At 44.5% G+C, this 27,786-nt stretch overlaps 1 protein-coding gene across 1 annotated transcript; it reads right to left on the bottom strand.

Annotated features, from left to right (window-relative positions):
• Positions 1–9,002: 9,002 nt before the first annotated feature.
• LOC128332871 (phospholipase A2 inhibitor gamma subunit B-like) lies at positions 9,003–19,239 on the bottom strand. Its single transcript, XM_053267647.1, has 6 exons — positions 19,188–19,239; positions 17,951–17,968; positions 17,096–17,215; positions 15,069–15,221; positions 12,255–12,401; positions 9,003–9,346 (listed from the first exon to the last, which is right to left on the bottom strand). The coding sequence occupies exons 1-6, from the start codon at positions 19,237–19,239 to the stop codon at positions 9,072–9,074; spliced, it is 765 nt and encodes a 254-aa protein (XP_053123622.1). The 3' UTR covers positions 9,003–9,071.
• Between the last annotated feature and the right edge of the window lie 8,547 nt (positions 19,240–27,786).

The raw sequence follows: 27,786 nt of genomic DNA, 5'->3' as shown, positions 1-27,786 counted from the left end.
AGAAACTCAAGTATGTAGTACACCGCTCTGGGCTCCTTGGAGGAAGAGCAGGATATAAATATATGTATGTATGTATAAATAAATAAATAAATAAAATGTCAGGCATAGCCGACACTGACTATACTCACAGTGGTAATAGTTGTAGTCGTAGTCTTCATCCAAGGAGTCTTTCCCAACCCTATCTGTCAATGTCAGGGTTTGAACCTTGGACCTTCTGCATGCAAGGCAGATCCTGTACCACTGCGCTATGGCCCCATCCATATGGAATGGTGGGTTCTTTCCTGCCCTTGAGGTCCCACATTCCTGACTGAGAAAAGTGGTGCCTTTCAAAATGGTGATTCTCTTATATTTAGCAGGAGGAGAGCAACTGTCCCTATCCAACACCAGCACAGCATCCCTCCAGTGGCCGTTGCTGGTGTCTACCTTATGTTTCATTTTAGACTGTGAGCCCTCTGGGGACAGAGAGCAGTCTTATTTATTTATTTATATTTATTTTTCTATGTAAACCACTTTAACTTTTGTTGAAAAGTGGTGCATAACAGGAATACGTATACGATACGAATACGATGAATATCGATATACTGCTTTTCAGCCAGAGTTCCCAAAGCGGTTTACATAGATATAAGTAAATAAAAGGGCTCCCTTTCCCCAAAGGGCTCACAATTTAAAAAAGAAACTGAAGATAGACACCAGCAACGGCCACTGGAGGGATGCTGTGCTGGGCTGGATAGGGCTAGTTGCTCTCCCCCTGCAAAATACAAGAGAACTGCCACTTTTTAAAAGGTGCCTCTTTGCTCAGTTAGCAGGGGACATAAATTGTAGTAGTAGTTGTTGTAGTTGTAGTTCTTGTAGTCGTAGTAGCAGCAGCAGCAGCCACAGTCACAAACTCTACTAGAAGTCAGAAATGTGCTCATAGAGACCCAAATACCTGAGTTTACCAAAGATGAGAAGAGGGCTCAAGCACTTCCCAGATGAGGCAGCGGTAAGATGATGGTGCATAGGTAGCCAGAGTATGGCCCTCAAATTTCGGGTTGTCACTGGTTGGCTGATCCATGCCTTGAGCTCAAGAGAGATGCAGAGGTGTCAAATATGTCGTGGGTTATCCAGAAAGAGTGCCCAGGCTGTGAACTTGAGCCGAAAGGAAGTTCTGCTTCCATTCAAAAGTAGGCAAATCCCCCAAATTACATTTCAAATTCCACTTTCCAAAGGCAGTTGGCAAGAACCGAATCCTAAGTGCTGGTTAATTTTTCCAAAAGGAATGTCTTTAACTATTAAGTTGCCAAATACTATCCAGATTTCTATCTTTTAAAAGACCACAAGCGCCAGGAAAAGTAACTGGGAATGTCATAAGAAATGTAAATTGGGAGACAACGGACCGGAATGTTTGCAGATCAAGATACTTCTTTCTTGATTCTCTTTCACAGTGGGTATACATTCTTATTATAACGAAGTACAGTGTGCAACAGCCAAAGAGTGTATCCCAGGCCATTTCAACTTCTTTACAGAATCTACTATATTCCTTTCCTTGAATATGGAGTGCTGCCGAAACTTAGTGTGTGATTTCACAAATGACTCAGTGCCAGATTGTAAGTACCTGCATCTTTTAAAAATCTTTTATAACTGTATCTGTCCCTGAGAGTGAAAAGGGTTGAGGTTTCAGATTATTGTCATCATTGCTTGTACAGTATATGAATCCATGAGATGTATCGGTTGGACGTGATTGCGGATGGATTGTGGACCTGTTGGATTTTCCCCCTATGCATTTTCTATAGTAGGTGGCATTTGCGGGGATCATTGTGCCTTGTAGAGATGCATCAAGCAGAAATGTATTAGGGAGATCTCCAGGAAGTGGTCAGGGAAGGTGCTCCTGCTGAATTCCTGGCAGGACACATCCCTCCTTAGCCAATTCCATGTGGAAAGACCAAGGCAAAGAGTGGGTATGTGGTGCCTCATTTGTGATGTCAGCATAACATAAATGCACAAAACCTCTACTGCTGACATGGCATCGGTTCAGGGGATTGCCTTTACTTGTCATTTCCAGAGTTTTTGGAGCATAAGTGGAAATGGTAAGCACCTTAACTGCCGTCTTATTCTGAAGGCCTTCTGGTGTTGGAATATTCACTACAGTGTTACTCCACCTTTTAAAGTGGCGATTCTCTTATATGACAAATACAAATATGACAAATATGTATATACCATTCCTCAACCAAAGTTCCCAGAGCAGTTTACATAGATATGAATGAATGAATGAAATGGCTCCCTGTCCCCAAAGAACTCACAATCTAATAAATAAATAATTTGATAAAGAGAATCACCACTTTAAAAATCACCCACTCTAACTCTTTGCTCAGTTAGTGGGGGTAACTGCAGATGGGGCAATTGTAGTATATTTAGCAGGGGGAGAGCAACTGGCCCTATCCATCCCTAGCACAGCATCCCTCCAGTGGCTGTTGCTGGTGTCCACCTTATGTTTCTTTTTGGATTGAGCCCTTTGGGGACAGGGCACCATCTTATGTATGCATATATTTTTTTCTATGTAAGTTGCTTTGAGAACTTTGGTTGAAGGGCAGTATATACATATCAGTAGTAGTAATAGTAGTAGTAGTGGTAGTAGTGTGGATTTCAATTGCAGAACATGATCTGAAGGCCACCCCGTGCAGGCTTATTAGACAATGAAGGGAGAAGAGGCAGCAAACATGAAAAAGAGACTTTTTTGGGTGGTATATAAATATGTCAAACAAACAAACAAACAAACAAACAAACAAACAAACAAACAAAATGGGCTACATCCATGTACTGAATGTATGGGTTGCTTTTCAGAGCACCAGGTCTACTCGATGATCAAGAGTGCCCTGCATGTATTGCTTTTGGCTCAGAGGACTGTGAAGTATCTCAGTTCGCCCAATGCTACGCTAATGAGGATAAATGTATAGACTTTTCTGGTGAAGTCACAAGTGAGTAGAGTTTCCCTCTGGCCAGAACGGGGTGGGTGGGGGGGACCCCTACCTCTCTAGGGAAGGAGGGATTTGTGTGTGTTGGGTTATCTCGCCCTCTTTCTTTGTGCCGAAAAGCAAGGAGGAAAGCTGTTTTGAGTGGTCCTAAAACATTTAATGTTATATTTTGTTGCTTTGTATGAGCATGCAACTTAGTTATTTCTATAACTGGTGTGTGTGTGTGTGTGTGTGTGTGTGTGAGAGAGAGAGAGAGAGAGAGTGAGAGTGAGAGTGAAAGAGAGAGAATGAGGTCATTCACACAATCAAAAACCGTGTTCTACCCTGGTTTGGGAGCTGTGTGTGCTCCCAATTTTTGGTTGTGTTGAAGCAAGGGAGGAGGAAAATCTGGGTAGAAATGATTGTGTGGAAGCAAGGTAGGGGGGAAACCTGGGTAGCATGACTTGTCCCCTTAGCTAAGCAGGGTCTACCCTGGTTGCATATGAATGGGAGATTTGATGTGTGAGCACTGTAAGATATTCCCCTTAGAGGATGGAGCCGCTCTGGGAAGAGAAGAAGGTTCCAAGTTCTCTCCCTGGCAGCATCTTCAAGAGAGGGCTGAGAGAGACTCCTGCTTGCACGCACCCTTGGAGAAGCCGCTGCCAGTCTGTGTAGACAATACTGAGCTCGATGGATGTATGGTCTGACTCAGTATATGGCAGCTTCCTATGTTCCTATGACCAAATCACAAAAGGTAGAAACATGACATTTATGCTGTTTTTGCTTATCTAGGCTGCCAAAAACCAACAAAACACAAAAACAAAAGAATAACCCCCATCCCTGAAAAATTTATTAATGGCCTGGAAAATGCTTAAACATTCTCCCATTGGAAGGCATGGAGAATGAGACATAGAGCTAGAAAAAGCCCAAAGTCACACAGAGAGAAGAGGTTTTGCTGCTGGCTTGCTGCAAGTCCTCACTGCCTCACTGCCTGACATGAAATTCCCAGACCAAGCCATGAAAAATAGAAACATGATTTTTTTTGCAGGTAGGTTCTGAACTTTGGTTACACTACCATAAACATCCAAAACCCCAGAAAAAATTCATTAATGTCCCAGAAAATGAGGAAAACTCTCCCACTGGAAAATGTGGGGAATGATACCTCATAGAAAAAAGATTTGAGTCATAGAGAGATACGATGTTCATATGTGTGCAAACTGCTAAGCCCTTTTACTAGTGTCTCGGTGTGTCTGTCTGTCGTTCATCTGGAGCAAAGATTTTCCCCAGAGAACTGCTTACTGTTGAGAAAGAGATCCTGTGATTGCAAGCTATGCGGTTGTGAAGAATGCTTGCAACCAATCTTCAGTCATTGAATCTTGGAGGGCACATCCAGACTAGCCAGATGTGATGAACACCAGTAAAATCAATGGGACAAGTCTGTCATGAGTAATGTAAAACCCATTAATTCCAATGGAACTTAATCACAACTAACTTATTCTGGATGTTGCCCAGAATGTGTAGTGTTCATGGAATTTAATGTGCATGTTATTAATATATCTATTTAATGCGTTTATTTTGAATATTTATACCCCTCCCCCCCAGTGCACAACTGCTCAGGGCAATGTCATGTTACGACATACATAATTTTAACCCCCCTCCCCCACCCTATCTGGAAGGCTCTGATAAATGACCTATGTGATCACTCCACTTTTTCTTTCCAGTCATGGGCCACGTCCACAAAGTTGGATTCAAAGGATGCACAACAAATGATTTCTGCAGAGCAGTACAAGAAGGAACTCTGTATCATTTAACATTTAACGCCACTCGAATGCAATGCACAAAAGCCAGGGATATTGCTCCAAGACCCATCCTTGGAACATAAATAGGGCAGATCAAAGCTCTCCTCATTTTGGATCTTGCCATTTGTAGGAGTGGGAGTGGAAACCTGCAGCCTAGTGGTGAGAGCATGAAGGGTCTTCTCAAACACTGGGGCTTGGGGACTCTAGCTACAGTAAATGTGGTGTATGGACAAAATCCTCAATTTGTATCATGATCCAAATAAATGGAAAATGCAGATAAACATCCACGTTCTCTATGTGTGTTTCAACCAGATATTTTGATGGGGGGAGGAAAATGGTGTTCTCAGATTCAAGGAAGAGGAGCTTGATTACTTTGCATGTAAAATACAAAATTACATGTGTGATGGCGTGTACAGAGTGCTGGGAAGTATAGTCCTTCTCACTGCCTACCCATAGACCTCGTAAGAGTGGGCTCAATCGTGCTTAAAGGCTCTCTTCGCACTGAGGTCATTACAGTGGAAAATAGCTCTCACATTGAAGATCTTCTGCCGAATGGGCTGCCTCTTGAAAAATAGTGACGATCACTGGTAAAAGGGATGTGGCCAAGCAACCTTAGAGGTATGTTTTAATGATGATTACTAGGATAGGGGAAGCATGGAACTACGTGTGTACCTGATTGACCATTGTGGGAACTCAACAAGCAAGGTAGGAGGAGGGGGAAATGCTCTTCTGTATGGAGGCGGGAGGCACAGGAAGATCTTTCCCTACACTGGAGCTATGGGCTGGCCTCTGACCCTGACCCTGACCCTGACCCTCCGTACCCAGCTCACAGATGAACATTCCCCCCCTCCGCCTACTTGGCTTGTAGTATCCTCACGATGGCCAATCAGCCATCGGCATGGCTCCTGAATTTGGCTAGGTGGCTTCTCCTACCCTCGTAATCAGTGCGAGAACACCCCTATGGTGTACATGACTACAAACATGCCAAAATGGAAAGCAAGTGCTAACGTTTATGCAGAACACAGGATCCCCTATTACAAGAACTGAGAAGTCAAGCCCAAACCCTCCAACCAGGGGCAGAGCTGCAGGTGTTCAAGCGTCTCCCTTGAACATGGGCCCTCTCACCCCAGGGATACCTCTGCCCTTGCATCTCCCTTCCCCTCTCTGGCCACCAGGCCATTCTTGCTGCTGTGGCTTCTGCCACCTGCCTACCTCCCCCCTCTGTGCTTCGTGCCCACCATTCTAAATGCTTGCCACCATTTAGAGCAGGGATTCTCAACGTTGGGTCCCCAGATGTTATTGGACTTCAACTCCCATAACCCCCAGGCCCAGTGGCCTTTGGTTGAGGATTATGGGAGTTGAAGTCCAATAACATCTGGGGACCCAGTGTTGAGAATCCCTGGTTTAGAGGGATACATGCACTGGGGCCCCCCAAATCGACCGGGAGGTGAACACCAGGCCTCCCCGGCACTGGCTTCACCAATGCCTCCAATATTCTGCAGATGATAATAGGGATAGACTTGTAACAACTAATGCTCCTACCAGGTTTTACTACGCATGCCCTGCACCCACTCTTACAGACTGGATTCTACCTGCCGTATGTTGTTCTCTGCATGATACAATAGTTTGGGATATTCATTGAGAGGCAGGTGTACTAGAGAAATGATGCATTCACACACTCATTTGGATATTTCATAGGGCTGTTCACAAGGCCATAAAGTGGGACAGAGATGGGTCCTACCTGGTTTCGGAACTGAGCATGCTCCCATTTTGTGACAGTGTGTTAAATATAATCAAGAATGAATGAACGGATGAATTTAACTCTCCTAGTTTCCCAGTTCTCTGTCTGGATTGGACTAGCTCTTCTGCTCTTAAAGTTCTGACATTTCTCTGGTGCTGCAGCTGGGCTCAACGCCATCCCCAAAGCCCCACCTTCTCTAGGGAACAAAGTGAAGATCTCTGGCCATTTGCCACTTTGTTGTAGAAAATCCAGTAGACCTGTTAGTGGAACAGACTGAAAGCTCTTTCCAAGGACATTATGAATTATTGTTCTTGCACAGACAACAATCACTTTTAAAATTGGGTGGGTAAAGGTTGAAGTTTAATTAATTAATTAATTAATTAATTAATTAAAAGTTTTAATATATTGCCCAATCCACAGACTCAGGCGGTGTACAAAGCAGGAACAGCACCTGAGATTTCTTTCTTTCTTAAAAAAATAAAATGTAAAGGGCAAATGCCTGACCGAAAAGAAATGGCTTTAATAAGGTTTTAAAGGCTGAAAGAGAGGAGACAGACCGGATCTCTCTGTGTGTGTGTGTGTGTGTGTGTAGAAAGTTCCAAAGTGAAGGGGCAGCAACAGAGAAAGCCCTTCCACGGGCCCTAGTACTATGGATCTCTCCGAGACCAGGGACCGAAGGAAGGGCAACCTGAGAAGATCTCACAGGATAGGCCTTGCCAGGAGAGGCAGTCCTGAAGGTAAACAAGTGCTAAGCCCTGAAGGGTTTTAAAGGTAAGAACTAGCACTTTGAATTGGACCTGGAAGCAAACAGGTAACCAATGCAGTGACTGCAGAAGAGGTGTCACACTATCGTATCTTCTAGCTCCCATAAGCAGGTGGACCGCTGCAATCTGAACCAACTGAAGATTCCGAGTCACCTTCAAGGGCAACCCCAGGTAGAGCGCATTACAATAATCCAGATGAGACATGATGAGGGCATGAGTTACCATCTCCAGGGCCTGCCAGTCGAGATAGGGCCGCAACTGGTGAACCAGCCAAAGCTGGGCAAAGGTACCTTTGGCCACGGCCTCTGCCTGCTGCTTGAGCAGGAGCCGTGAGTCCAAGGGGACCCCCAAGTTGTGGACCACCTCCATTGGGGGAGCACAACCCTGTCCAGAGAGAGACTCAGACTCGGCAATTGGCCAGATCGAGAAGGAAGCAAAAGCAACTCAGTTCTGGAGGGCTGACATGGGCTTTCTGGAGCTTGGGCTATTGCAAGAAAATCCTCTGGAACCTTGCCCTCCTGTTTAATTCAGCCCCTTGAGATCATCCTTCCATCAAATTGACAGACAATGGGGCGTCTAACCGAACTAAAGAGGATTAGGCAAGATAACCCGTTGCCTGACAGAGAAATTCTCTTTTTTACAAGTCAATTCAATGAGGGTGGTGCTCAAATTAGCTTTGATTCATGATCATGAAGGCAGAGTACAAGTCAGAAGTCTGACAAGCACTGTGCCTCCAATGTACACAGTTGCCAGATTAAATAGATTGAAAGCAAGTCAATACATCCATCGAAATATGAGATTTGTGGTTAAACATAAGTTTTCCTGTGGTGCCAATTAGAGCCTTGGACATGAGTTACTATTTGGCCTTTCTGCTGACCGTACTCCTTATCAGTATCTCCTGGTGCCAGCTATGTTTCTTTCTGCTGAGTGAGGAATTTGTCCTATGACCCTGGTTACATATATAGTCTCCTGTCATTCTCCGGTATTTTTACCTCTTGGCCGATGGGCCTCACATCCTTGACTCGAACTAGAACTTTCCGACTACTTGCCCGTCACTGGGACCAGTGTTGTGCAACTCTCTCTTCTGTGACTGATTGAAGATGGCTTTGAAATCTGAGCATTGACATTCCATGGCAGCTCAAGCTCAGGGGTCCCTCGCACCCGAATCCCTTCTCATTACCGTTTGGTGTGCCTCTGTCAAGATACCCACCATAGAGGCTTGCCTTATCTTCCTAGCAGAGATGCTCTTAGACCTGAATGTTGGGGCTGAAGTCCAGGGCCTCTGCTCCTCCTGCCCACCTCCAATCCCCTTTAGTCTGTCCTGAGTAGTGTGGTCTGTGCCCTCAAGAACCTACGTGTTAAAAATGATGCTCAACTTGCAGGGCGGTGGGGGTGGGGGGAGGGCTCCAAAGGCCTCTAGGTCCCGGCTCCAAGATTACCGAGGTGCACCTCTGCTTCTTAGTGCTGCCTGAGGGATTTCCATTTGCTTTTATCCAGAGGCAGCTGCATTTCATGGCTTGCTTCAATATGACCCTCTTTTCTTGATACTGAGTAGGGACGGGCAGGAGAAATGGTCACAATACTGTACACACATGCACACAAAAATACCCAGACTCCTCCCTCCATCTTTAGGCACCAGTTTGTCCCCCAAGAAATTGTTCATTGAGCATATGCAGACACAAACTGAAACAGAGGTTATCTGCTGTATTTGTTTATTTGGATCATGATTCAATGAGGATTTAACTCACAAACCACCTTTTCTTTCATTTTAGTCCCCAAACTTTATTTAGTCCCATTTTACTTGCCTTATGACATCCCATCCACCTGCACCAACTGCTCAAAGGGTGATCCTGGGAGTCTCAAGCCCCAGATCTGTGGTGCTGTGACTACTAAGCTCCCCACTCCCTCCCACCTCATTCCTAAAAGTGGTAGAATCTGTGGCGGAAGGGTTGAGCTCAGGTTGTTGATCTATTTGCTGAGGAATGCTGCATTGTGAATATTTGATGTTGGCGACAATTGATCCACCAACAGTGTGTACAACTCCTGTTGGGATTTGACACAGATCTGGTGTTCCACAACTTTGGTAAGCCAACCTCATCTCTGTATCTTCAGCTGGGAAAGAAAAAGAAGAATGCTCACATGAGAACTATAATCTCTAATATTGCACATAAGAAAATAAGGACACACAGAGTGGCTATTCAAACAGCAGCATGGGTGGGCAGGGAGAAAGGCTAGGCTAACTCACCTTTCCTCTCCAGACGAGTGACTCCAGATTCGCAGTGCCATGCAGCACTGAGCTCCGGAGGCCAGGACCACACATCCCAGCCATTGGATATCCCACAATGCACCTTATAACCTATAAAGCCCTCAACAGCGTAGTCCTGGGTATTTAAGGGAACATCTCCTTCGCTATGAACCACACCACCCATTGAGATCATCTGAAGAGGTTCATCTGCAGTTGCCACCAGATCGTCTGGTGGCTACTCAGGGATGGGTCTTCTCCCTTGCTGCCCTGAGGCTTTGGAACACACTTCCTGCTGAAATAAGAGCCTCCCCATCTGTGACAACTTTTAAAAAGGCAGTCACAACACATTTGTTCACCCAGGCTTTTAATTCAATATTGTTTTAATTGTGTTTTAAATAGCTTTAATATTTTAAATTTTAATTGTTGTAATGTTGTAATCTTTTTATCTGTTTTTATCTTGTAAACACCCAGAGACTTGCATTTTGGGTGGTATATAAATGTTTTAAATAAACAAATAATAAATAATTAACAAGCAGAAGGTTGTCGGTTCCAATCCCTGCTGGTACTATATTGGGCAGCAGCGATATAGGAAGATGCTGAAAGACATCATCTCACACTGTGCAGAAGGAGGCAACGGTAAACCCCTCCTGTATTCTACCAAAGAAAACCACAGAGCTCTCTGGGTGTCAGGAGTCGAAATCGACTTGACGGCACACTTTACCTTTAAACACCAGGATAAAAAGCTAGACTGGGCAGCTCTGCCCTGCCAGTATTGGGCGCGATCCTGCTGGTTCTCATGCACAGCCTAAGCGAGGCTGGACTGCCCTAACCTGCATTAGGCTGCACGTGAGAACAGCCTCACAATCATTCTAATCTAGGTTTAATGTGGGTTACCAAGATTGAGATGATTGTGTGAACCCATGCCAAGGTGGTTTCTAGCTGGAGAATCCTACCTTGGAATGAATTCACACAATCACACAAATGTTGGCAACTCACATTAAACCTAGATTCAAAGGACTGTGTGAATGTGGCAAATAATGACTCGAGACCCTGGGGTGGGGAAAGAACCCGAAAGAATGGCACTTCTAGCAGCTTGCAGTAACAGGCACAGACTAGGGATGAGGACCACCATTAAGGGATTACCCCCATAAATAGGGACAGTTGGCACCTATGGAGACCTTGAGAGGTGTGTGTGTGTGTGTGAAGGTATATGGCAGTGAGATGGGTGGATACTAGGGAGAGGGCCTTTTTGGTGATGGCACCCCATCCATGGAACAGCAGCTCCAGCGAGGCTTTCTTAGTGGTTTCACTTCGTTCCCTTAGTTTCCAAGTGAAGACCTCCCGTTGAAGTGGGTTTTTTATATGGCTTAAATTTTGTCCAAAAAGTGTTTTGCATTGTATTTTTAATTTTGTGATGTAATTTGTCTTGCTTTTTGTGTTTTTATTGGATTTTTTTTTTTACTGCAGTAATGAGCTGCCCAGAGTACAATTTGTTATATGGTAGCTAACAAATAAAGTAGTAGTAGTAGTAGTAGCTGCTGCTGCTGCTGCTGCTGTTATAAACCTTAGCTGAACCCTGCTTGCTGCTCAGCCAGACCCTTCCTTCTGTGAAACATAGTGCAGCAAGCAGCACATGCTCATGAGAAGATCCTTTTGTGGCTCATCTGGGTCTCTGGACAAAGGAAGCCACATCCTTATAACCTGAGCAAAATTCAGCCAGGTAGGAACAGTGAGTAGAGAAAAGGTTTGACCAGGTGGTGCACAAGCAGATAGCCAATGCCAAAAGAGGTGTTCAGACATATCTTAGAGCTTATGGAACACATTTCTGAACAAAGAAATAAGGACCTATTCAGCATATTGTTTGTGAGCCCATTTTTTGGACTACAAGAGAGCATTACTTGTAATGAAGTGAGCTAATTATGGATTGCCCCCCCTTGTTTCCCCCTCTTATTCTATCTATCTATCTATCTATCTATCTATCTATCTATCTATCTATCTATCTATCTATCTATCTATCTATCTATCTATCTATCTCCTCAGAGATAAAGCCCTTTCTCACAAAGGACTCAAAAAGGGCAAGGGAAGGAAGCTGTCAAAAGCTTACTTCATCCACAGATGATCCTCTCAAAGAGTCTGGGTGTGGAGATCTCACACTCAGATGTACAACTTCTCCCTCAGGCAGCACGGAAGGTTGGGGGGGGGGGTGATAGGAGCATCTCTGCACACATACCCCCAGGACTCCCATAATGCCCCACACTTGCTCTCTTAACCTCATTTAGGAGGCTGCCCTCTTTGTGAGTTTGCTCCTGGAGTTCTTACGATCAATACAGATTGGGCTTGGCTTTCCTAGCCCGTTTTAGGCTGATCATGAGAAGAGCCTCATACTTTGTTTATTTGAGTTGAATGTGCTGGTGAGAATGAGGGAAAGGGAGAAGGAGGGATCGTATCATCTGGGTTGAGGGGAAGGGACGGGGCGGTCTTTCTAGGAGGCAAGGTGGGATTATCACCTCAGACAGCACATCTGGGGCCACCAGTAAGTGGACAACATGCCCTTCTGTCCCTTACTTAGAGGAGGACGAGAGGGAATGGAGATCACACAAAGGGGGGGCAGCCTTTGGTACTCTGCCTCAGGCATACAGAGGCCCTGAACTAGCACTAGGAAGAATGTAGTTTTTTCCTTACTAAAATTCCAAAACGGCAACACCAATAATAACTTTTACATTTAAAAAAAATTCTAGCAAGTCAGTTAAAAAAAATATTTGCAACATTACTTACGTGCTTCGATAGTAAGACCTACGTAATAGCATACACTCTCATCACTCAGGCAAGCGACAGTGTCATCAGCTTGGCAATGATCCGCATCAAGGTCAAAGCAGCTTGGGCACTCAAGGCCATTGGGTTGAAGGTTTAAGTTAGGTGGCGCTGCAAAATTCAAATCCTACAGTCAAAACATGGATTCAGTGCCTTTCCCCCTTCTCTGGTCTCTTCTGTCCCTCTCTTGCTAGACTTCTAAGGAGTTGCCACCTCCCGCTCATGTTCTGCAATTGAAATCCACTACGCAGATAAGACAGATCTACTATCTCTAACTTCAGTGTTGCACTCTTTGTTTGGGGTGTTCTTTTCCTGTGGGTTGCCTTGAGGAGTAGTAAGTTTATTACAGTCTTAGACCAAAGATATATTTAAGAATAAGAAATTTATAATTTATAAAATATTCAGGTTGCTTATACAATCTCTTTTGAAGTATGGATGCAACAAACCAAAACTTGGCCACATTAATTGAGATAAATTTAAAATTTGACAGCAGCAACTGTTCTGTATGGCCAGGATAATATTGTAAGAGCGGAGCAATGAATTTAATACGGGCATCCCTATGAAACTGACAATGAAGAATGACATGAGCAACTGACTCTCTATGCCCTGAACCACAAGGGCACCGACACAATGCATACGGAACTCATTTCTATTTCCCGTCCAGAACTGCAGAAGGAAGGGCATTCAAATGAACAAGGGTCAGTGCTCTCCTGAACTTAGGTAAAAATATATGCTCTAAATATTCAGCTGGTTTATGACTGAAATTTTGGGAGCCTATATATGTTCCCCTTGGTATCCATGCTTCACTCCTCCTGCAGGTCAATGTCCAACAGTCATTGTTCAATAGTCATCGCCTGATCTAAACCCCAATCAATAAGGTTTTCTTGGGTTGTGCCCAGATGATGTAGTTTCATATTTTGGCCTTCAATAATTTGACAGCCGCTGGGATAAAAAGAGTGCCTCAAAAAGTAAAAGGATTTAAATCGCGTTTGCCATCTGCTGGGCACTGTGAGAAACAAAGCTAAGATGGGCTTTCTGGGATCCACTGGAATGGAATACAACCCCTAGATATTTAAAAACCTTGACCTGCTCAATATTATGTCCAAGCTGCCATATACTGAGTCAGACCATTGATCTATCTAGCTCAGTAATGTCTACACAGACTGGCCACGGCTTCTCCAAGGTTGCAGACAGAAATCTCTCTCCGCCCTATCTTGGAGATGCCAGGGAGGGAACTTGGAACATTCTGCTCTTCCTAGAGTGGCTCCATCCCCTGAGGGGAATATCTTACAGTGCTTACACTTCTAGTCTCCCACCCATGTGCAATGAGGGTGGACCCTGCTTAGCTAAGAGGACAAGTCATACTTGCTACCACAAGACCAGCTCTCTTCTCAGATAAACTGCTGCTCTGTTTCTGCCTTTGATGCTGCAGTTCCTTGCAGCCTGCTGAGCTCAGAACCCTTCCAAGAAGCCAAAAGGTAAGCAAGGAGTGAAAGGGGGGTTGGTTTTTCCTACCCAATCGTGGCAACTTGGATGAACTGCAGAGTGGGTAGGGGTCTACCATCCTCCTCTCTCCTCTCATAATTTTAATGGTAATAAATGACCTTGTTTTATTTTGAGCACAGAGATAGCAATGGGTTGGCTGAGAGAACTCACGGAACCAGGGTTCAACATTGGTTCTGTGTAGTGCCTCTGAGTCTCAGGGTCACACACTTTCCCCCTCCCTTGGTTGCACAAGACTGGAAGGAATTCTGCTTCCAGCAGAGGAACAAAACAAGACTGGCTGTGATGTCTGAGCTGAGGAGACAGGTAAGAAAGCTAGTCTTGTGATAGCAAGCATGAACTGTGCCCTTTGATAAGCAGGGTCCACCTTGGTTTACATTTGGATGGGTGAATGCATGTGAGCACTGTAAGATATTTCCCCGAGGGAATGGAAGAGCACCTGAATGTTGGCATGTAGAAGGCCCCAGTTTAACTCCCTGGCATCTCCAGGTAGAGTTTGGAGAGACTCCTTTCTGAAAGTGTGGAGAGCTGCTGTGAGTCAGTGTAGACACTACTGAGCTAGATGGACCAATGGCCTTACTCTGTATAAGGCAGCTCCCTATGTTCCTATATACCTATGTGATATCTGAACGGACTGATTTTGGTTCATTCTAAGCCCCTTACTTGAAATAAACTGGGCTGTGAAACCAAGGTTTGCTGTGGGTTCCAGATCTTTGTTTATTTCAAGTAAATTGATTAGAATAAACCAATATCGGTCCATTCATACATCACAACCAATCATGGTTTCTTTCTAACCGAAACCAGAACTAGAAGCCTTGTGAGGCCCATGTGGGCAGGGAAAGGGGAAGTTCGCACCTCCAAGGCTTAGGGATGTTGCATGAAACTAAGCTTTGTCTGTGTGTCTGCATGATATATGAATCCACCCAATATGTTTACATTCTGAGGATCTCCTGCACAAGCTATGAAGATGACTTGTGTACAACTGATTATGCACCTATGGGTAATGTTGGGGGAAACCTGAAATCTCTACACATTTCATTCTAAACTGCTTCCCTATATACATTTGTAGTCACCGATATCGGGCAGCAGCAATATAGGAAAGTGCTGGAGGGGGATGCTCACTTCAGTGACAATGGCAAAGTCATCATCTCAAACTGTGTGGGAGAAAGGCAATGGTAAACCACTCCTGTATTCTACCAAGAAAGCCACATAATTCTGTGGTCGCCAGCACAATCTTTCCTTTTTTCTTTTTTCTAAAGGGATGGAGATGCTTACTCTGGTTATCTTCTCCATTGCATAGATCAGAATTGCAACAACGGACATTCGCGGACGTGGAAAACCCAGTTTCTTCAACGGTTCTGAAAATGCCTGTTTCACAGTACTTGGAGTTGGTACAAGTCTTCGTATAAAAGCTGAAGGTGTAATTGTCTGTGAAAAGCCATCAAAAACAAATATCTACAATTCCCATCATTTGTGGTGGTAGCTTTTGATTGAAAAACATTCACCAACACTGAGGAGAACATTTTCTCAGAGTGACTTTTGACATGGAGCTCTTTTGAAAATTCATTAAGTTTTGTATGTATTCAGAACCTAATCTCAGCTTTAGTCTGCCTTTTTAGAGACTGATGACTCTTTCTAGATATTTGGCGAGATATCAGACACCCTCCTCTCATCTTTGGCTAAAGACATATTATCATCTCAACCTAACCGCCCAGAGATGCACGGTTATCGAAAGGTAATAGATAGATAAATAAATAAATAAATAAATAAATAATCAATCAACCCATGTGTTCTTAGAGTTGGTCATTTTTGAACCTGGAACTTCAGAGTGGGGTGGATTTGCTAGTTGATCGATTGTGGGCTGGAGCTGAGATTAAGTTCTGAATATTTTCAAACTGTAATGAATTTTCAAGAAAGTACAACGTCAAAAGCCCGTTTGAGAATATGTTTTCCTAAACATTGATAAGTGTTTTAAAATCAATAACTGACTTCAATGATGAAAGGATCACAAGGATAATGGAGAGTTGGTGGTACCCAGGAGCATGGGCGGGCCAATCAAGAGGGGTGGGCCAATCAATCCATCAAGCAAGCCAGGTCGTTTGGCCATAAAAAGGGCATTAGTCAAATCTGTCCAATTCCGTTTTGGGGAGTGGGGAGATAATGAAGGCTAGGCCAGGTTGGTGAGCCCCCAGCATGAGTCACCTTCCTAAAGCCTCAAGGCAAATTCACAGCTGTATTTTGGAGTAGGGGGGTGCACTCAATCGGCTGGTCCAGTTCGGTTCGAGTCTAGACTGGACCCGAACTGGACAGGGTTAGTTTGGTCCGGCAACCTCTTGAACCCGCGTACATTTTTTTCCAAATAATTTTTTTTAAACTTACCCTCTTCAGGGGAGTTATTGTAGGTGGCCAGGCTTGGTGGAGGTTCCCCCTCCCCCTGACAGCCTTACTTCATGCCCATACCGGCTGTCTGGCCTTCCCCCACCAGTGTGGCAGCCATTGTGGAGGCCGCCGTGCCTGCACAATTGGCCTCTGCGTGACTCAGGCCATGCAGGGGATGGTTTGGTTTGACCCCCAAATGGTTTGCACATCCCTATTTTGCACATCCCTATTTTGGACTAGGGCAAATTGCCACACCTATGCCCATCCATTGCCCCCTTATGATTTGGCAACAAGAAGGCAATTATTACCAAAAGGGTGCCGAGAGGCTGAAAGGACATTGGAAAGAACGGTTTTGCAGTCAATGTTGGGGCAATTCAAAGTTCTACCTGTGCTGATGCCTCATCTTCTTAGGAGACTCATCTCTTGGTGCTATGCTGAGCAAGCAAGGAACTCACCCATTAAGGATGAAGCCAGTGGTCTCCACTAATTTTCAAGGGGGGACCACTTGGGCCAGTATTTCCTACTGTGCTGACCTCTGCACATTGCTGCACAATTCTCCGTGCTGGGACGGCCTTTATGAGAGAGAGGCGTCTCTTAAGAGCACTGTGAGGAAGCAGTGAGAAGGGCTACTCTTCCCGACACTCTGTTCATGCATTGCATCATGGTGCAGAGGCTCAGGAGGGCTCTATTTTCATTCAAGCTGTTCCCTGCTGGTGGTGGTGGGCAAGGTGCAGCACTGCCTAGTGGAAATGGCTGTCCCCGCATGGTTCCAGTGCAGAGTATGATGCTTTGGCCAAGGCTTCAGACAGACCCAATAAGCAAGGTGTCAGGGGGCCACACTAAGATTCTGGGGGCCATGACTGACCCCGGGCCTTATAATGAAAAACACTAAGCAAGGCAAACTGAGATCCCATTCTACTCACAAAGCACCAATTCCCCAGCGAAGCTGACACAGTTGTCTTCACCCTCTGCACATTCTAGCTCCAAAGGGTTGTTACAGGCTTGTTTAGTGCCAATACACTGGTAACAGATTAGAGATGCCACTGGAGAGAGAGAGAGAGAGGGAGATAGAGAGATAGATGCAATGCCTTAGTGACACCTATGTAAGTTACACAATACATATATCAGTCCCACAAAGTTAGTGGGGCCACAGTTAGTGAAGGACCAACTGCATGCTTACATGCAGAAGCTTCCAGATTCAATCTCTGGTACCTCCAGGTCAGGGGCATAGCTAGGGGAGAGGGGTCCCGTGATCGCCCCTCTCCCTGGGTGGCCTGTTGAAGTGTGGAAGATAATGTAGAAAATAGGGAGGGATGGAGCTGGGGACCTGGGTTCTTTGAACCCGTCTGCTCCATTATAGCTACACTCCTGCTCCAAGTAGGGCTGAGAAAGACCCACTGGAAACCCTGCAGAGTTGCTGCCAGTTGGTGGTGACAGTTCTGAGCTGGCTGGACCAACAGTCTGATTCAGTATAAGGCAGCTTCCATTGAACAGTTCCTCTGAAATCAATGGACTGCTCAAGTAAGCCATTCCTTACTTTCCCTATGAACTTAAAAGATAGCTTAAATAAAATTAAAGAGCTTACAAAATAAGCTCTGAGTGCTTGTCTATGGCTGCATTTCTTTTCAACTCATTGGAAAGCAGGTCATCTTCTTGAAAGGTTGGGTACTATACTACCAAGTGTGGTTTCCTTGCTTCTCCTTGAGCAAAAACCTTCCCCTCTGCCCTTTAAATAAAGACTGAACATTTAAGGGAATGAGGATATCTAGCACACATACGAGTACTGCAGCTGCGATCTCCATTTTAGAATCTGGGAGCTGGGTCCTTCAATGATCAAAAGAGCTATCCCAGAACACATTGTGTTGGCTGGAAACTGGAGATCCCCTATTACAGCATCAACCATCCTCTGACTGGCTACAAAAGGGCTGGAGGAGGGTCCAGTTCTATTGAACCCATTGCTAGGGAACAACCATAGAGTGTTCTGTGCAGTGGCACATTCACAGATAGCAGCCCCTCTACCCGCAGCACTCTCTGACCAACATGGCTGTTGGGAGCTGCTGCAAAAGGGAAATGCCAATACACGTTCAAAAACATTGAGGAAGGGGAGATCTCCTTTTCTCCTACATCAGTAAAGGACAAGACAGAGAAGCTTGGCCACCTTTGCTCTGTTAGCAGGAGCCAAGAAGAAGGCCATTTTCTGGATGTGCCATTTCAGTTCAATCTTGAGCCCTTATTAGGATCATTAACAGCGATTGTTAAGTGGCAACTGGGTAGAAGGACTTTTCAACTGAGAGCCCTCATAGCGTAATGGTTAGAGTGTTGGATTAGGACCAGGAAGACCCGAGTTTGAATCCCCATTAATCCATGAAACTCACTGGGTGACTCTGGGCCAGTCATGTATCTCTCAGCCTAACCTACCTCACAGGGTTGTTGTGAACATAAAAATAACCATGTAAGCTGCTCTGAGATCCTTGGAGGAAGAGTGGGATATACATTAAATCATCAATCAATCAATCAATCAATCAATAGAAAGGCTGCATACAGTTGATGGGCAGGAGGGACACTGCGGTGCCCTAGTGTCTTGCTGGCTTCTTAGGCACGAGCCTCCCTAAGCGATCGCCTACATTCATGATGCATGTAATTTAAAACAGTCTATTAGACTGGGTCAGTAATGCTCAGTCCTGCACTAGAGTTAAAAATGCTCAGGTTTACACTTCACTACTTCTCTCTAATCCAGGGCTGTCCTTCTATTCTGCTAAGCTCCAGTCGGCTCTCCCTCTCAACTGCAGTTTATCAAGAACTTCTGGCTCTTTCCCTCCAGTTCCAACCCTTTAGACTCTTTTCTGCAGTGATCCAGTAGAACTGGCCTCTAGCCTTCGAAGGCTAGAGAGAAAAAAGAAACTGAGTCTAAAGGGTTGGAACTGGAGGGAAAGAGCCTGGAGTTTTTAGTAAACTGGAGCAGAGATGTCTATTGCATATTGAGATTGTAAAAATCAGTTTTTGGTTCCTACACACCTGGATAGAGCAGAGTCAAGAGGAGGCATGTGGTCAGCAGAGCCTTCATCATGCTGGAAGATGAATTATCAAGGACAACTCAAAAGAGCAAGCATCAAGGAGAACTCAGAGCAGAGCTGGATCACCTAAGCTGACTGATGCATCAAGGGACTGACTTGGAGGACTTTATAGGCCAAGGCAAGAGCCCCAGGGCACACCCTCAGCAAGTTATAGAAAATGATGACGATGGAGATGGCACAGTTCCCCAGAAATCCCATGTTGTACAGGAATTGGGTGTTGAAAGTGGATGGATGAAATCTTTTTCTGGAACTGTAAGCAATTCTGCCAGGAAACCTCCCAGTATGTCCTGGCCTCACTTTCATCATACAGGTCTCAGAAGGTACACTGAGAGCTTGGCTCAATGTGATCAATCTGTAGCATCAAAGAATCACAGCACTGGGGGTTTTGGGTTATCTAGTCCAACTGCCTTGAACATCCCATCAGACCCTGCTAACTGAGTCAAGAGGCACCTCTTAAAGTGGTGGTTCTCATACAGTGCAATATTTACCCCGAATGCAGATTTACCCCAAAGTCCCTGCAGGCGATTGGGGAGCACTTCACACACAATTTGGGTGTGGAGCTGCACCCAACCATCAGGTAAGGTAGGCGGTGCATGCTTGTCCTCCAAGCTCCCTTTAAGCCTGGATTGCCCAACAGGGCTCCCCAGGGGAGGAGCAGCAAGATCAGGAGTGATCCTGGGGCCGAAGATGCACAGACCTATCTGGGCTTGCCCTGTCCTACCCAGGTAGGGCCGGTGATGAGAATGACCTCAGTGTTGGCTTATTCTTCCCCGCCCCCAGCCCTGCTAGCAGTCATTTGGGGGTGTCAGCATAAAGAGAACAAACAACAGAAGCTGTACCTTGTGATGAGATACACTCGGGGGAGAAATACTGTACTGGGGGCGAACTGAATTATGTTGGGTGTTTAATTTGGTCAGAAAGGGGTTTATTAGCTGCACACCAGCAGAGAACTTCACCTACCCAACTGCTGCTACCTACACGATCCCTTCTCTCCCCCGCTTCCCGATCCTGATTAATCTGTAAACAGAGCAAACTCAGCTCCCGATTTAGGCGTCTCCTCCTCTAATCCTGCTCATGTGAACAAGCCTTCTGTAAAGTGTAACTAATAGTTTTATAACTAAGCAAGGCAGAAATGCTGCTTTTCAGTAGTGAACCAAGTCACTTGTAAATAAACTTTGTTTTGTGCAAATAAAAGAAATCTATGAAGAATTTGATCATTCCAGTCCCCACATGCCCATAACACCATGTTACTATGGTGGAAGACAAAATATATAATGAAGCCGACGTTGCTTGTAGGGATGTGTGAACCGATCCGGTTTGACTCTAACCAAGGCAGTTTGAATGATCCAGGTTTGAACTGGACCGCCCCCCCACCCCAAAGGGGGAGCCATTCCAACTTCGAACCAGACTGGCCCTGGTTTGAATCAGACTGGTTCATCATGGACTGGTTCATGGGTCTACTGGGAAAGGGGAATCTGGTGAGGATTCCCCTTTACCAGTAAAGAGTCAGGGGTGTTTCCAAAGCTAGAGAGGCAGCGGGACGGGAGACAGGAGTAATTCAATTTTTGGCAGTGGTGGCAGTGGCAGTGGGGGCATCAGCACAGGTGGCAGCAGCTCCCCTTCAGTGAATCCCCACCGAGGTTCAGTGGTGGCCCATTCTAGTGACCTCTGTGCATGCCTGAGCCCTCATAGTGGCTTAGGTCCAGGTTACCTTAGAGAGTGCCTTCTTCTGCATGATCCACACCGCATGTTAAGGTCATCTGAGGAGGCCCATCTCCAGCTACCACTGGTACTTCTGGTGGCGACTCAGAGGTGGGCCTTCTCTGTAGCTGCTCCTGGACTGTGGAATACACTCCCTGCAGAAATCTGTAATTTGAACTCTTTATTGGCTTTTAGGAGAGCCCTAAATCCTATCTGGCCTTCCAGGGTTTTTAAAATGTTGTAAAGGGTTTTTAATGTTTTAACCTGGTTTTTCAGGATTTATAAACTGTTAGGATTGTTTAATTGTTGTTTTATGGTGTTTTATAATCTTTGTTTTAATTGTTAATTGATTTTCATTGATTGTAAACTGCCCTGAGCCATTTTGGAAGGGTGGTATAGAAACTGATTAATTAAATAAAAAATAAAAAAATAAAAAAAGTGATGGAGAGGTCAAGAGCCAGGAAGGACTCAGAGCAGGACTCCGACCAATGAAGGCAACTGCTATGTCCAGGGGCTTACCTGGAGGCATTTATAGGCCAACATGAGCAGCCCCAGGGCAACACCCAGGAATAGCTGGTTCAGCAGGATGCAAGAAGTGATGAAAACGTCTCCCCAGAAGTGCCATCATGTTATACAATATTGCAATTCTGTGTTGACAACATGACCTCCTTTCCCTTGAACTCCAGGAAATTTCTCCTGCTGCACCTTCCAGTTCTTTCCTTCCTCAAATTCATCACTCCCAGACCATCTCAGAGAGATCACTTTGTACACCACACCTTCATCTGTTCCCACCAGTCTGGTGCCTCTTTGTATTCCTGCTGTGAAGTTGCTTAAAGTGTTTCATTTTCTGTGCGCCACACTATGGAGTCCATAGTTTTTTTAAAAAACCAACTTGAATTTTGCCCTTCAGATTAATTAGGCATATCTATATTCTGAAAGTGTCACAGATGTATTTCAGTTTCATGTTTTTCCTCCAAAGGATCTGGCCAAGTGTAGTTTAGTGCCTGCAGATTTCCTTTTGATAGTTCTAAATAGGTTTATTGTCGTGGAGGTGGCACCAAGGAGTCCTTCCACCTTCTCCACTGAATGATAAGGTGGAGAAAATGAAGGGTGGGTCAGAGTCCCTACTACTCAGAGCAGAGAGTGCTAACCTCAGTCTAGATGATGGGAGGAACGAGAAGTGGAAGAAGTATAACTCATGGTCAGGAACTAAACTACTGCCAGTGCACCTAAAGATGAAAACGGGGGGGGGGGGGGCACTGGCCCTCTCCAAAGCCCTCTAGGTCCAGGCTCCAAGATTACCGAGGTGCAACTCTGAGTGCTGCCCGAGGGATTTCCATTTGCTTTAATCCAGAGGCAGCTGTATTTCATGGCTTTCTTCAATATGACCCTCTTTTCTTGATTTTGAGTAGGGACAGACAGGAGAAATGGTCACAATACTGTTACACACATGCACAAAAAAAATACCCAGACTCCTCCCTCCATCTTTAGGCACCAGTTTGTCCCCCAAGAAATTGTTCATTGAGCATATGCAGACACAAACAGACACAGAGGTTATCTGCTGTATTTGTTTATTTGGATCATGATTCAATGAGGATTTAACTCACAAACCACCTTTTCTTTCATTTTACTCCCCTAACCTCTAAATTTGACCCGTTTTACTTGCCTTATGACATCCCATCCATCTGCACCCACCGCTCAAAGGATGATCTTGGGAGTCTCAAGCTCCAGATCTGTGGTGCTGAAACTACTAAGCTCCCCACTCCCCCCACAAAAAATTCCTAAAGTGGTAGAATCAATGGCAGAAGGGGGAAGGTTTTGCTCTCTCCTATCTATCCTCCTAGGTTGAGCTCAGCTTGTTGATTTATTCGCTGAGCATTTCTGCATTGTAAATGGGTGATGTTGTCAATAAAAAATCCACTAACAACGTGTAGAAGGTCTCTTGGGAGTTGACAAAAAGCTGACGTTGTACAGCTTTGGTAAGCTATGGCCAAACCTTCATCTTCTTCACCTGGGAAAGAAAAAGAAGAATGCTCACATGAGAACTATAACCTTATATTTCACATAAGAAAATAAGAACACACACAGTGGCTATTCAAACAGCCGCATGGGTGGGCAGGGGGAAAAGCTAGACCAACGCTGTTGATCCCCCGAGGCTTTGGAACACACTTCCTTCTGAAATAAGAGCCTCCCCATATCTTACAACTTTTAAAAAGGCAGTCAAGACACATTTGTTCACCCAGGCTTTTAATTAGATATTGTTTTGTGTTTTTAATAGTTTTAATATTTTAAATTTTAATTGTTGTCATGTTTTAATCTTTTTATCTGTTTAATGCCAAGGTGGTTTATAGCTGGAGATTTCTACCTTGGAATGAATTCACACAATCACACCAATGCTGGCAACTCACCATGTTGGCAACTCACAATCCTAGATTCAAAGGATTGTGTGAATGCGGCAAATAATGACTCGAGACTCTGGGGTGGGGAAAGAACCCTAAAGACTTAACACTTAAACCCTAAACACTTCTAGCAGCTTGCAGTAACAGGCACAGAATTGGGATGGGGACCATTAAGGGATTACCCCCATAAGTAGGGACAGCCTGCACCTAGGGAGACTTTCGTGTGTGTGTGTGCGTGTGCGTGTGTGTGTGTGTGTGTGTGTGTGTGTGTGTGTGTGTGTGTGAGAGAGAGAGAGAGAGAGAGAGAGAGAGAGAGAGAGAGAGAGAGAGAGAGAAGATGTATGGCAGTATGTCTGGACCAAGCCTGTCCAAACAGGACATAGGAATAGTAATAGTGAGTAGAGAAAATGTTTGACCAGCTGATGCACAAGCATATAGCCTATGCCAAAAGAGGTGTTTAGACATATTTTAGAGCTTATGGAACACATTTTTGAACTAAGAAATAAGGACCTATTAGGCATCTTGTTTGTGAGCCCATGTTTTGAACTACAAGAGAACATTACTTGTAATGAAGTGAGCTTATTATGGATTGTCCCCCTTCTCCCCCTTCTTATCTATCTATCTATCTATCTATGGCAGTGCAAAAGGTCGGGTGTTCTAGGAGCATCTCTGCACCCCCAGAACTCCCCTAATGCCCCACACTTGGTCTCTTAACTAGGGATGTGCAAACTGATTTGGGTACAAATTGATTTGTACCTGAATCTAGCTGATTCGGGTGATTTGGAGACAAAAAAAAATCACCCCTGTGGTTCACTGGCTAGATTTGGGTACAAATTGATTCGAATTGATTTGAGATTCTGATCCCTCCTATTAATTTCCCCAGATTCCCAGCTTTCATTTTTTTTTTTTTTAAAAAAGCTAAGCTCTAGCCCTTGTAGAAGTGGAGTTATGGTGCAAAATGTGTGGTCACTATTGTTCACGTGTTTGGATTCTTTGGTGTATTATAACTTTCCCTCAATGAATCCCTATGAGGATTCATTACACACCTTCGTTTTGCCTATTCATTTTGACTGTCTTTTGGATAGTGCAAATTGTCAACTGCCATGTGCCAACTACACCCCACTCCCATGTGCTAGGCCGTAGGGTACTACTCAGTTTATGTTCTAGGATTTTTTTCAAGTGTTTAGGATCTTTGGTGTCTAAAAACCTTTCCTCATAATGAATCCCTATGAGGATTCATTACACACCAAAGAGTCTAAACCCCTCAACAAGTCCTAAAATATAAACTGAGTACCCAGTGCTTGTGGGTTGCGGGGTAGTTGGAACAAGGGATGCCAGTGGGATCAAAATGAAGGTGTGTAATGAAGACACCAAAGAATGTAAACACTTCAAAATACCTAAAAAATAAACGGAGTACCCCAATGTGTGTGTGTGTGTGTGTGTGTGTGTGTGTGTGTGTGTGTTTGGTGTAGTTGACACATGGCAGTTAACAGTTGGCACTGTCCAGTGACAGTCAAAATGAACAGAAGAAATGAAGGTGAATCCTCACAGAGATTCATTATGAATCCTCACAGGGATTCATTATGAGGAAAAGTTATTATACAACAAAGAATCCAAAAATAATGACAGCACATTTTGCTCCATAACTCCACTTCTACAAGGGCTAGAGGTTAGCTTTTAAAAAAAATGAAAGCTGGGGATCTGTTTTAGGGTTAGGATATGGCAACTTCGAATGCCCATTGTTTCCTATGGCAGAAATGTTCAAAATCAGTAAAAACTTAAAAATTCCCACTGCCTTGAAATTCAGCAGGTAGGTGGGACCCATGGGGGCATACTCAAAACCAAAATTTGGTGCCCCTAGGACCTTTTTAAGTGGTCCAAATAAGTCAAAATCCAAATAGAATCAAAGCAAATACAAATTGAATCTGGGGTTATTTGGAGGGGTTAGATTTGGATACAAAACAAATCTGGAGTGATTTGTTTTGGGCACAAATCAATTCAAAAAAATTGATTTGTACACATCCCTACTCTTAACATCATTTAAGAGGCTGCCCTTTACAAGTTTGCTGCCGTGCTGCTGCTGGGAGCTATGAGGCTCCCAGAGTTCTTACAATCAGTAAAGACTGGGCTTGGCATTCCTAGCCCGTTTTAGGCTGATCATGAGAAGAGCCTCATACTTTGTTTATTTGAGTTGAATGTGCTGGTGAGAATGAGGGAAAGGGAGAAGGAGGGATTGTATCATCTAGGTTGAGGCGAAGGGACAGGGCGGTCTTTCTATAAGACAAGGTGGAATTATCACCTCAGACCACACATCTGGGGCCACCAGTAAGCGGACGACATGCCCTTCTGTCTCTTACTTTTGAAAAGAGGAGGACGAGAGCGAATGGAGATCACACAAAGGGGGCAGCCTTTGGTACCCTGCCTCAGGCATACAGAGGCCCTGAACTAGCACTGAGAAGAATGTAGTTTTTTCCTTACTAAAATTACAAAACAGGACCCCCAATAATAACTTTTAAATTAAAACAATTCTAGTAGGTTAGCTTAAAAAAAAATATGTTTGCAACATTACTTACGTCCTGGGATAGTAAAACCTATGTATACGCATTGAGTGTCATCACCCAGGCAAGCGACATTTTCATCAGCTTGGCAATGATCCGTTCCAATGTTAAAGCAGCTCGGGCACTCAAGGCCATTGGGTTCAGCGTGTAAGTTAGGTGGCCCTGCAAAATTCAAATCCTACAGTCAAAACATGGATTCAGTGCCTTTCCCCCTTCTCTGGTCTCGTCTGTCCCTCTCTTGCTAGACCTCTAAGGAGTTGCCACCTCCCGCTCATGTTCTCCAGTTGAAATAGACTACGCAGATAAGACAGATCTACTATCTCTAACTTCAGTGTTGCACTCTTTGTCTGGGGTGTTCTTTTCCTGTGGGTTGCCTTGAGGAGTAGTAGTAAGTTTATAACGGTCTTAGACCAAAGATACATTTAAGAATAAGACATTTATAATTTATAAAATATTCAAGTTGCTTATACAATCTCTACTAAGTTTGGATGCAACAAACCAAAACTTGGCCACATTAATAGAGATAACAAATTTAAAAGTCGATGGTGGCAACTTGGATGAACTGCAGAGTGGGTAGGGGTCTACCAACCTCCTCTCTCCTCTCATAATTTTAATGGTAATAAATGACCTTGTTTTATTTTGATCCAAGAGATAACAATGGGTTGGCTCAGACATCTCACAGAAGCAGGGTTCAGTGTTCGTTCTGCGTAGTGCCTCTGAGTCTCAGGTTCACACACTTTCCCCCTCCCTTGGTTGCACAAGAATGGAAGGAATTCCATTCTCATGAACTGTGCCCTTTGATAAGCAGGGTCCACCTTGGTTTACATTTGGATGGGTGAATGCATGTGAGCACTGTTAGATATTTCCCCGAGGGGATGGAAGAGCACCTGAATATTTACATGCAGAAGGCCCCAGTTTGACTCCCAGGCATCTCCAGGTAGAGTTGGAAGAGACTCTTATCTGAAAGTGCGGAGAGCTGCTCTAAGTCAGTGTAGACACTACTGAGCTAGATGAACCAGTGGTCTTACTCTGTATAAGGCAGCTCCCTATGTTCCTATATACCTATGTGATATCTGAACGGACTGATTTTGGTTCATTCTAAGCCCCTTACTTGAAATAAACTGGGCTGTGAAACCAAGGTTTGCTGTGGGTTCCAGATCTTTGTTTTTTTCAAGTAACCTGATTAGAATAAACCAACATTGGCCTGTTCAGACATCACAACCAATCATGGTTTCTTTCTAATCCAAACCAAAAATAGAAGCCTTGTGATTCCCATGCGGGCAGAGAAAGGGGAAGTTCGCACCTCCAAGGCTTAGGGATGTTGCATGAAACTAAGCTTTGTCTGTGTGTCTGCATGATATATGAATCCACCCAATATGTTTACATTCTGAGGATCTCCTGCACAAGCTATGAGGATGTCTTGTGTACAACTGATTATTCACCTATGGGTAATGTTGGGGAAAACCAGAAATCTCTACACGTTTCATTCTTAAGTACTTCCCAGATTGTGCCTAGTAAATATATATTTGTAGTCACTGATATCGGGCAGCAGCAATATAGGAAAGTGCTGGAGGGGGATGCTCACTTCAGTGACAATGGCAAAGTCATCATCTCAAACTGTGTGGGAGAAAGGCAATGGTAAACCACTCCTGTATTCTACCAAGAAAGCCACATGGCTCTGTGGTCGCCAGGAATCCTTGACTCGACAGCACAATTTTCCTTTTGCTTTTTTCTAAAGAGATGGAGATACTTACTGTCTTCATATTCTCCATTGCATCGGTCAGTATTGCAACAATGGACATTCGTAGACAGGGAAAAATCAATTCCGTCAGTGAATCTGTAAATGTCTGGTATACAGTACTTGGAGTTGATACAAGTCGTC

Source organism: Hemicordylus capensis, chromosome 7 (assembly GCF_027244095.1).
Source record: "Hemicordylus capensis ecotype Gifberg chromosome 7, rHemCap1.1.pri, whole genome shotgun sequence".
Lineage (NCBI taxonomy): Eukaryota > Metazoa > Chordata > Lepidosauria > Squamata > Cordylidae > Hemicordylus > Hemicordylus capensis.
This window is presented reverse-complemented; position numbering and strand designations above follow the sequence as displayed.